General features: G+C 38.0%; 1 protein-coding gene across 3 annotated transcripts in view; it reads left to right on the top strand.

Annotated features, from left to right (window-relative positions):
• phf14 (PHD finger protein 14) overlaps positions 1 to 12075 on the top strand; it is an 81529-nt gene that overhangs the window by 24956 nt on the left and 44498 nt on the right. For all 3 annotated transcript variants that reach the window (XM_023344816.1, XM_023344817.1, XM_014470792.2), the window contains exons 10-14: positions 141 to 247; positions 2706 to 2801; positions 8022 to 8128; positions 9047 to 9178; positions 10529 to 10691. In XM_023344816.1, coding sequence (XP_023200584.1) covers positions 141 to 247; positions 2706 to 2801; positions 8022 to 8128; positions 9047 to 9178; positions 10529 to 10691 — 605 coding nt within the window. The remainder of the gene's footprint in view (positions 1 to 140; positions 248 to 2705; positions 2802 to 8021; positions 8129 to 9046; positions 9179 to 10528; positions 10692 to 12075) is intronic.

Genomic DNA, 12075 nt, shown 5'->3' on the forward strand with positions numbered 1-12075 from the left:
AAATGGCAGCATGTCAGTAACCTTGAGAACTCTGAAATGAGCTTGCAGAGGGCCTATCTGCCATCAGGGCTCTGTCCTGGGCTGTTTTCCTGTATATAGATTGGGATCGGGCTATTGATTTTTGTCCCATTGTTATTCAGAGCGGAACATGCGAATGATCCAGATCCAGGACAACATCTCTGAGCAGAAGAACCTGAAAGACAAACTGGAAAGTGAGCAAGAAAAACTGCATGTGGAGTACAACAAGGTGAGCAGCTGCTCCATGTGATGCAATGAATGTGAACCATTCAAGGAGCTGAGCAAAAATACAGCAACTTCCTTATTTCAGGTGTTTAGTGGAGAACCAGAATTATGTATTGTCATTGTTTTTCAGTAATCATTTTTATTATAAATTAAAATTTTAAACTTAATTTGATCTTAAGTAAGTAATGGTATGTTAGTTAGAATATTAACTTCTTCTTCTAAGTTATAATGCAAACATGCAGCAGGCTTTAATTGTTTGTTTCCTTATGTTTTATGAAACGTTAAATTTTATTTTGTTTTCTTTGAGGTCTGACTGGCCAGTACCCTCTTTCTGTCTCTTGTTTTAGTTCATCAATTAATCATGAAAGAAAACTGTGATAGAGAAGCTTGAGGAAAGAATATTATCTCTGCATCAACACATATTTCTCTAACCATCTTATTTTTCGCTAAATCCAAAACAAAGCTCACCAAAGAACATTCCCTGCTGGTCTGTTTACAGGCAAAAAAACAAAAAAACAGTCATAGCTACCAGCTAACCTTGTAGTTTTAACATCTGTAGATTTTGCAATCAGCCCAGTTGTGCACCAAACCTCTAGCTCTGTTCTGCTCTCACTACAGATTTAAATATGATGAAATCTAGTGGTTTAAGTATTGCCATTTTTTGACACTAAAAATTGGGGAGGATTCTTTCCAAATATTTTGATTATTACCGGTAGTTCATTTTTTTTAATATGCACAGGGTAAATCAAGGGGCAGGAAGGAACATTTGTGTTCCCCCACAAACAAATAAAAATAATATCCTTTTTATTGTAATTTTATTGTGAAGTCACAATAAAGCTCCAAAATCTCCAGAAATAAAACTCTTCAGAACAAATGAAACATCTTGACAGTCTATTTGACTTTTGCCTCACATAAAAAATGAAACAGGAATACATGCGTTTTCTAACTTGCAGAATAGATTACATTAGTGATTTGTTTTCTCATCCTTTTTAAGACCTGAGACCACATGACGATAAAAAGTTGTAGATAAAGCAAGTTTGGTGATACATTGTATGGAGTCTAGCCATACACTATGGCGGGAGCAAGATACACATGATCCAATTTCACTCACCAACATTCTGATGTCAGACAGTAAATCTTGCAAAACCTCATTGGAAACTGTTGGATTATTTTTTTGCACTTTGCCTGATACTTTAATCTTTGTATCTGATATCAGTGTAGTTAAGTTGTAGCTGTTTTAATCTGCTCCCATGTGGAATTTGGTGGATGCGGTACTGTAATGAAGACAGTCACACAGCTCATGACCTTTATCTGACAGCTAGTGTATAGACTCGGCTTGATGCTGGCATTGCTCTCTGCTTTTTGTCTGGCCCTGTAATCAAGTCTAAGCTTTGTTTCAGTGACTGACTGGCTGGAGAACGCTACATGAGATCAGATCTGGCCCCAGGAATGGAGCATTTAGCTTTTTATTATTTCCTCTCAAACATGTGGCCTCTATGAGGCCATGGCCACGCCATCTGTCAACATGAGGAAGAGAATCCAGTGGCAGAGTAAAAGTCACAGGAGTTAATGTTGCATAGGGGAATGTGATGTGTGTTGAGCGTTATTAATGGAGTGTGTGTTGCTAATTGCACTGCTGAGTTGTTCCTACATGGTTTTAGCCTTAGAAAAAAAATATGCTGGTGGAAGACTGCTGGTAGAAGTCTGAGTTTGACTGATTCATCTTGAACCTGAGGTTTTCAGTTGCATTTTTAAATAATTAGAAATATCAATTTGTTAGTTTCTCTATTTTTTTCTAATAACCTTCCTGACCATCCTGTTTATGCAAGTACGTCTCAAAAAATGATATTCTGAGAATATCGTGAAAAATTATTTGTTGCCCCTAATTTCAGAAAGTCAAACTCATATTTTATGTAGATTCATTACACAGACTGAAATATTCCAAGCCTTTATTTCTTGTAATGTTGATGAATCCAGCTTACAGATGATGACTTCCCAAGGTTCACTTTCTCAGACCATTAGAATATTAAATTAGGCCAATTAAAATATATTCTAAGCACAAATGTGAGACTTTTGAAAAGTATGAACAGCACTCAGTACTTGGTTGGTCTCCTCTGGCATGAATTACTGCATCAATGCAGCGTGGCGTGGAGGACAGCAGCCTGTGCTTCTGCGTAGGTGTAAAGGAAGCCCAAGTTCCTTTGACAACTGCCTTCAGGTCATCTGCTTAGTGGGTCTGATGTCTCTCATCTTCCTCTTGTCTACAGCCCAGAGATTTTCTATGGGGTTAAATGTTAAGGGAGTCTGCTTTGTTTTCTAGAAAGTAAAGAAAGCAGCTCAGAAATGCCTTTGTTTGTATTTATTAATAATAAGATTGATATACTCCAGTCCCCCCTGCAGTACCAGTGCTGTTAGCTACAGTGATCCTGTTGCCTCATCTTGAGCTTCCTGTCCTGCTGCAGCTCTGCGAGTTTCTGGAGGATCTGCTGAGTGTGAACGGAACCCTGCGGAGTGAAGGCCAGGCCATGTGGACACTGCTGGGCGGCATTGTGGGCCAGGTATGTTAACAATCACTTCTTTTTTCTCCTTGTGTCTGAAGACGTTGCTGAACATGCTGCAGGAGAGATTTTTAAGGCATGTTATCCATGATGCTCTCTGCTTTCTGCTATACCTTTATCTATTCATGTTATAATAACTGAGTGACCTGTCCTTTGCCTTTATGATAGTTCTGACAGACAAAGACTTCACTTTTGGTTCCTATCCCAACATAATGGCAATATGTACTGTACAACAGTATATGTACAAACAAAACTCAATCCTGGCCGCATCATAGTCAGGACAGTTATTGATCAATTAATTACTAAATTACTTCTTTCATCCCGATTGTTCTAATTAATTGTTTCAACCCCAGACATCAGATGTTCTGTTGTATTGTAATATGCTCATACATAGTGGTTTGATTACTTTCCCATTCCTAGCTTGTTTTTTTTGTCTCTTTTAGTGGCAAATATTCAAGTTTAATTTCTCCCTGCTTGTCCTACCAGTGTTGAAACAAATGATAGTTGGGACTATGAAATTTTGGGTCACATAACAGTAACTCTTGTGAAGTTGTGACTGTATGACTGCAAAGGGAGGGATAAAATGATACAACAGGAACCTAAAAAACCTAAACTTTAAACATAAACAGTAGATTAATAAGGAGCAGAAACAGAGTTTGACTATTGAGGCTGGGTGTTCTATTCACAGCCGATTCTGTGACATAAAGATACTCCATAAATCTGAGCTGCTTTGCTGTATGAGAGTGTTCTTTCTGTCCTCTAGATTTGGTGTCGTTATTGATTGAATGTCTTTTTTAAAATTACAGGAGCTACTTGTTTAAAGGGATCCACGAGTAATTGATCAAGTCAGACTAAATATGTTGTAATTTCTCAATTAACTTAAAAAAGGCAGTTTGTGATGCGTAACAACCCATAATTACTTACAAATTTTACATATTTTGCTATATTTCTCACCCATGGAGGCTTAGTGTCTGGTCCTTGTTCTGATAAGGAATTGACCTCTTGTCTTGAGGGTTAAATGTTAGGAGGTGGCAGAAATACTAAAAACCATGTGAAAAACTACCAAAGCACTTAGAACAAATTATTAATTGTTTACCGATTTTTTTAAAATGGCTACATTGGAGTTACATATTTTAACAACAGTACATTACAATGGTTTGTCAAATACTCTTCAGCATTAAATACAAAAAACTAAATTTTATTTTCTCCATCAATATGATGGTTATAAAGAAGCCGTGAAGCTTACAATCTCAGATGTATCAGTATTTACATAATTTATGTAAATTCGTCTTCTCGGTGGTCTTCAAGACATACTTGCACTCTACCACCCCCGTTGGTCACAGAATATGATGGGTCACAGTTTTTGATGTAACACCTGACCTGACACCGAGTGCGTCCACTATTTACCGGATCACACAGTCTGACCAGAGGTACATGTGATTCATTGTTTAATTTATGAAGCTGAAGATGGGAGCAACAGCAGCAAACACCAGTTTCATCAGCCAAAACTTTCCTCTTTCTTCGTTTGCTCCTCCTTATTTCAATGGAAATGAATGGAAGTTTCCGTTGAGCATTTTTAAACTAAAAAGAGGCTTAAAGTTGTTTTGGCTCTTTTGGCTGGATGGAACTAGTGCGGTTGGACCTAGCGTACATCATTTACCCAGAATACATTGCAGCTTAAACTACATGGTGATGTCTGTGTGACAATGTTTTATTAAAATTTATAAAAACCAAAAAGCCTACAGTAGCTTTACTGTATTGATTTTATATCTAACATAAATATTTCTCAAATAAAGTCTAATGTTACATCTAGTCGTGGATCTCATTAAGGAATAACGGTCTTGTTCAAATGTTAAGAGATTGTAAAATCTAAGAAACTAATGAAACTTTATAGAACTTTATAGATGGAATCTTTCTGTAGTAAAGCACTTTCAACATTGAAATCACACTTCTATTCATGAATACTCTCCATTATCTCTGATTGACCTGGATCTTTTCATATCTGCAGTGCTACCAGTGGTGAGCAGAAAGGTTTCATTTCTAAAAGGTTTGACATCTATAAGATGTATTACTCTCTAAATCCATAAAACGCTAAATTAAAAGTGTGGCTGTTGAGAGTATGAGTGTTGCAGATAAATGGTCAAATGATGTTAATACGGTAGCAGGACAGATAAATGGAGCGGAATGTGGAAGACTGGCGCTGCTTCTGCAATGACCAGCATAAATCACCTAATTATGAACATTCACAGCACAAGTTGTAGCATCAGTCATAGTGCTGCATGCTTTTGTGTCATCTGTCTGCCACATTTTCATCTTCTATTTGTCATCCTGCCTGTGCAGAAATAATTGATGTCCCCAACTGGGACTAAAATCAGTCATTTAATACACAGTTGGAGCTTTTGTTCCTCCAACATTTACCACCCCTGGTAACTTAACATGGAAACACTCAAATGTTACTTTCCACATGCTGCTGTAAGACACATGGGGCTCACACAGCTAATGCACAATAAACCCTCTCCCAGAAACTTGTTTAAAAATAAACTTTTATCTCTTCTTTTCTAACTAGTAACATAATTCATGGTTACTATGGTTACAGTTGATGGAGCATGCACCTTGTTCGGAAATGCTTGACTGTGAGATCCAGTAATATTTATTTTAGTCTGTGGAGCGTCTTCTAAGAGGTTAGTTTGAATCTTTTCAACTGAGGTTTCATGATATTATTTCTTTTACTTGTTCATTTCTTCAAATTTCCTTCAGTCTTTCTTTGTGATCCTGATTGGTTCCCTTGGAAACAGAGCAGATTTGCATTGCTTTTGGATGAGATTTGTTGCTTGGATATGAACAAATGTTTGACTTTTATATTAGCATTAGATATTCCAGGCCCTCCTGTAGTTCCTAATGTAACACCGATTGAGCAGAATGTTCCTTTACTCTGCCCTCTGTCAGAGTCTGGAGAGCTAATATTTGAAGAGTCCATGTAAGTTGTGATAGTGGATCTGTTTGGGTTCAGCAGTACCTGATGTGGCTAATGTCTGCTGTTTCCCACCGGATGAGAATGTTCATGGGTATCTACAGTACCTCTCTGTTCTACATTCAGGATGTCCCAGGAAACAAAACATCAAACAAAACAACACATTGACTCTAGCATGTAAACAAGTTCCACGTCACACATATTTCATAATGGAGCCCATACCTGTATATGATGTCATTTTGTGTGCTGATGGAGTGATTGAAAGCAGGTCCTGGCTCTGGTTCAGAATCTGCTTTAGGATCCAGGGATCTTCTGAAAACACATTAAAGTGAGCTGGGTGCATAGCGTTGGCTGAGACCGGCTGCCGTCACTGCTGCGCTCCACATTTATCCACAGGGAGCAGCAGAGCAGAATCTGGTCTAAAATCAGAGCAGCTCAGAAAACAGTGGCTGCAGGGCTGTCTACGCATGGATTAGGCTAAAAGCTTTAGCACATGGCACATACCCTGAGAGAGAGTCAGAGTGGAGCCGGTTTGCCTTGGCAAATGTTGGTTTCAGGTTGTGGCTCTGCTTGATATTTCTAGTTTAAATACAGAATGATGCAGTTTCTCTGAGTCCTGGACAGCTTTATGGATATAAAACAATCTATTAGAGCACCAGAACCCTTACCAACTTCCTCCTCTTCACTTTTACTCTGTTTGGTAAACTTTGCTATCGGTCTGTAGAACAGAACTGGCTCCATATTAGCAGAAAGGAGTCTGTATTAGCCAGATATCAGGAGACCTCAGCTGAGACTGAGAGGGTGACCTTATCAGACCCCAGTTCTGGGGTCAGCTGAGCCTCTATCAGGCCTCGGCGCCGCTGCACTGCTGCAGGCACAGCAGATTAGAACGTCCTCAGGGGATACCTTGTCTATTTAGTGACAGACTCAGTCCCTACTAGATAGGTTTTCTAATTAACCTCCATGGTAGCACCACACCTGAGATTCAGATGAAACTAATCAGACCCTCTGCTGTCGCCTTACATCGTCCACATAGCAGGTCTCACTTTTCCTCCTAATGAAGCTGAACTGGAGCAGTCTCTTCTTTACATTGGCCAAGTTCACCTGCAACAAATAAATAAGAAATTCCATTTCAAACCCAACTTTTCACACATAATATTTTTGCTAAGCTAAGTGTTTATAAATTAATAACTGCTCACTTGTGCAGTAAATGCAACAACAACCAAAACAAGAATCATAAAGAGAAAACCAAATAAAAAGCTACCAGAAAACATTATCTTATGTTATTTTTACAAAATGTTCATTCTATAAAAACACTCACCACTTGAGCTAAATAGTTGTTTTTTTAATGTTTTATTTTATTTTATTTTTATACAAATATTTATTTAATGAATTTAATAAGTAGCTTTCACCTTATGTCTATGTAGTTCATCCAGAAAGTATTCACAACATGTCATTTTCTCCACATATTGCGGTCTTATTACAAATTGTGTTAAATCGATCTCTTAACTCAAAATTCTACACACAAAAAATGTAATAATGAGGTATTTATATACATATAAAATCTGCATTAAGGTTGTAAATACTTTCCTGCCGTACTCAGACCACAGCTTGTCAGTGACACCTCACTTGAACCCACAGAGGTTTTGTAGAACACCTGAACATCTTAAAATAAACATTTTAGTATCATTATAGTTGAAATGGAAGTAAGTCCTGGTAAGACATGAGTTTCATTCATTTAGGAGCAAATGCCTTCCCAGGATTTAAGCAGGAGGCATCAAGTCTCTATCCAGTTTAGTTCAACTGACAGACCAATAAAGCTCATTAAAATGACTTCATTTATAATGTTGCTTTTCTTCTCATGCTGACCTCTAAGAGAGCTTGTTTGTATTAAGTGGTGAAAAGTCGCCATGGCCTTCATGTTTGTTTTAACAGCTTATAATTACACCTGGGTTAACAGTGGATGGGCTTCTTGTATAAGGTTTTAATGATGTAAAAGGAGTCAAGATTCATATAAATTTACTTTTTATATTTTCAGACTGTGTTTCAATAGAATTAACACTAAAATGTGACATTCTGTTTGCTTTATCCTTTCTTCACTAATGTGACAGTATGAACCTGGTAGCATTCTGTGATCTTTGGAGCACATCTGGTTCTACACCAACTGATTCAGAGGGACAGGTCTCTCTGTCTGATTATAAAAAAAATTACATTCTATATTCTGACTTCTATTTTTTTGGTTTCTGTAGAAACTGAACACTCCAGCAATTCTGAAAGCTCCAAAGGAGAGGAAGCCCAGCAAGAAGGAAGGAGGAACACCGGGGAAGTCATCCAGCCTTCCAGCAATTCTTTACAGGTGAAGAATAGTTTGCTCCTGGTCGTACAAAGGGAGAAACATGAATGCAGACATACTAGCACGTCTCAGAAAATTGAAATACTATGAAAAAGGTTGTTAATGGAAACTAGTGGTTTCAAACCCTTATCAGCTAGTTGACTCAAAATACCTGTAAAGTTTTCCTGACCCTGAGTGTTTCATTCTGGGTCAGTCTTACACAATCATGAGGAAGAATGCTGACTGTACAAATGTCCAGAGGACAGTCATGGACACCTTGTCATTCTTCTTCTTTTATGTGAATGGAGACAAATGTTAAATATAAACTAATACTGAACGCTATAACATTTATATTTCTAGCCAGTTTGCAATGCACATCCCAGGCTGTTATGGCAGAGATGCAGCTGTTTTATGCTTTTAAAGGGGACATGTCATGCAAACTCCACCTTTTCAGCTCTTAAATAATTTTTATTTGCGTACTTTGAGCATCTAGGAGTGCAAAAAAATAAATCTCCCAGTGCTGCATACATATCTTTATCTACACAGATAAAGATCCAACCATAGCTAATCAGTCCCCTCAGCCTGTTAATCAGGTTAATGAAATGATATCAGCTCAGCTCATCTTGATGCGACAGTAAAGACTACAGAACTGATTTAGTTAACACTTAATGAAATGGGCATATCAAAAGAAATTCAGTGAAAATGTAAATATAAATCAATTTTTTGAGCTTAGGACTGTTTTAAACCTGTAAGACGTTATCAGTAGTCTCCACTAAACATTAAAATCGTAGAGTTTGCTTTACTTTTTCATACAACTTTATAAATTCCTTTTTAAGCAGAACTTAAAGGTCAGTGTATTGTGAACAGAAAACGTAAGCTGCCAGCTGTTCCAGTCTGTTCCAGTCTGTTCCAGTCTGTGGTTTATCTGAATCATTTCTGCAGCTGTGGGATCTGTAAGAAGAACCAGGACCAACATCTGCTGGTCCTGTGCGACACTTGCAAACTCTACTACCACCTGGGCTGCCTGGAGCCTCCTCTGACCCGGATGCCCAAGAAGACAAAGAACAGCTACTGGTGAGACTCATCCAGACCCTGCAGGATGGGATTCTGTGTTTCCTGTACTTTATTCATGTGGGAAACTCAGAAATGACATCAGTTCTGATCATGCTGACAGAACAAGTGATGCAGGATGGCGTTTTCATAATATGGATCCTGATGTTTGTTACATTAATTTTCATTGTTAAATACATTTTCAAAAAGTAACTCCCCATTAGAAATCTGGTTGTAACTGTCCCTCAGATGAGAGAACAGCACAAAGTGGTGTAGGTAGCATTTATGATGCAACTCATTCATCCTGTGAATGTAATCAGCAGGTTCTTCTTTTTATTCGCCTCCTCCTAAAGGAGCAGCTACCAGTTGGATCTGGAGAGCATTTTAGTCGTATTATTGGTGACATTTTTGTTCCGTCTGTGGAAGCTGTTTTATCAGATAGCAGATGCAGAGATGGTAGAAATGTCACCGTCTCCCTTCCCCTCCCACAGTCTGCAGCTTTTTATCTGAAGAAGATATTTAATGCTTCTGCCTCTCCACATTTAGCAACTCTAATGAACTGTGGTCATTAGAGAACAACTAGAACTGTGTCTTTTTTCCATGTTATAAATGAAAGAAACAAGGAGAGGCAGCTGGTTAATTGTACATGATGTCCTCCTATTTTTGTAATGACACTGGTCTCATATTTCAGCTTCTCAGCTGATTCATGATGTAGAACTGGAGTGTCAGATGTTTATGGCTTCATCATTTTTGTATCAGTGAGTTAAAAACAGAAATTCACAGTCAGATCAAGGTCATGAATTTGATTTTCCAAGTTCAACGTGGCAGGCTTTTAAAACATTTTAGAATAAACTAAAGTGTTTGTTAGTATGGATGGACAGAATAATTTGTTTCAATTTAAAATAGAACTGCAGCTAACAGTTACTTTAGTAATCGACTAAACCCTTTTAGTACAATATTAGAAATGGATTAGAAATTCAAATAAACAAATACTTCAGAATAAACATGTTATTGCCTAAAAAGCCCTTGATCATTTGTGGCAAAGGATGCATCTACAGCTAAATAAATAATTCTAACACCAGAATGTGAAAATCTCAGCCTTTTATGCTGAACTAACATTAATACTATACAGGGTTGATCTGGGATTATTTCTTGGATTAACGGATTAATAATTGGATAACAGAAGGCACTTAATAGGAGTTTATATCGTTCAACCCAATCTAGAACCTATATTTGTACAAAATTAAAATTTTTCAGGTCAGACTTGAATCTGGAATCAGCCGGCAAAAACCTGCGTCCAATAAAATATCAAATATTTGGATCATTGACAGTAAGTTTAATACAAGAGCAGTGACAGCTCTCTGTTTTCTTCAGGCAATGCTCCGAGTGTGACCAGGCCAGCAGTGATGAAGCTGACATCGCTATGGAGACGCTGCCTGACGGCACCAAGAGGTCTAGAAGGCAGATCAAAGGACCGATCAAGTTCATCCCTCAGGAGATGTCTCCAGAGCCCAAGAAGCAGCAAGTGAGAGGCACAGTGAGTACTGGTGAACTCTCCTCTTCCTCTTCTTCCTTCTCTTCCTCCTCTTCTTCCTCTTCCTCCTCCTTTACTTTCTCTTCTTCCTCTTGCTCCTCCTCCTCCTCCTCTATTGGATCATTAGAATGGGACTGATGGATGTGAGGGCTAAGTGATTGCAAGTAGTTAACCTGTGTTCTCATGCTGATTGCTCATTTTCTTCTTAAGGTTCAAAGATGGAAAAAAAACACATCCTGATGTATTTACTTTGGATGTACTTTGAAGTGGCATTAGTTTAAAGAGACAGCTCTGAGGAGAGGGAGGTGCTGTGTGTTACTTTGCCTCTGCTGGTCTCTTTTCTCTGGGTTGTCAGCTGAAACTCTGCACACAGAACTCTGGACTCCTCTCACGGTTCAGCTGTACAGTAACATGCAGTTCTGCCTTTGAAAAGCATAAATACAGCTACACACTGCAACTCAGATTTCTATCAGCAGGTTAGCTCTACAGCTGATCGGTTTGAGTAAAACCTCTTTAGTATTTGACAGCACGGAGCTTCTGCTGCCTTTGTATCACTATCCATATATCTGAAATTCATACATATTTGCGTTTTTATTGACATTATTAATGTCTAATCTTGTTTTTATTTACGTCTGGGAAAAAAGAAATTGAAATACTCTTAGTTTTCAAAATGACCATTGTTTACTGGTGAACCAGAAGATAACTGGCTCTATCTGAGGCAGGAGTTGTGATGTCCTGCCCTCACAGCCAGTCTTTAGTGTAAACTCATTCAGTCTGCTGCTGTTCTGCTGGATCTTTGCCTGGTTTCTCCCTTTCACTTGTGAGACGTATGAGAGGTGTCCTGGGTGTTTGAAGTTACCCCACCACATCTCAGAAGGACAAGGATCTGGGCTTTAACTAGACCAAGGACTTTCAACTTCTTATTGGACAGAGAGGCACATTTAAAAAAAAAAAAAAAAGCATTTTCTTAATTTTTTTGTTTATACTATTGGAGTTTTCAGTGTTTTTAAATTAGTATTAAATATTCATATGTTTCACTTGCTTGTATTGTCATGCCTTGATACATTTTTATTGAAATGAACCTTTGTAAGGCAGTGCATACACACAGTAAAAACCAATGAACTCTTTTGAGTTCATTGGTTTTGCATTGGATCCCGTTCAGTTCTCCTTCATTCAGTTGAATTCTACGTGTTGATTCAACATCATGTAGATCGAAGCAGTGAAAACGGATGACCTGATGACGCCCAAAATACTTAGATTTTGCCACAATAGCTGCATTTCCATTCAGTTCAGTTTTATTTATACAACAGCGCCAGTTCTTAATGAATCTTGTCTCAAGGCACTTTACAAAAAAATTTTTCAATTCAATCATCCTACATTCCAGTTA

Source organism: Xiphophorus maculatus, chromosome 13, assembly GCF_002775205.1.
Source record: "Xiphophorus maculatus strain JP 163 A chromosome 13, X_maculatus-5.0-male, whole genome shotgun sequence".
Taxonomy (NCBI): domain Eukaryota; kingdom Metazoa; phylum Chordata; class Actinopteri; order Cyprinodontiformes; family Poeciliidae; genus Xiphophorus; species Xiphophorus maculatus.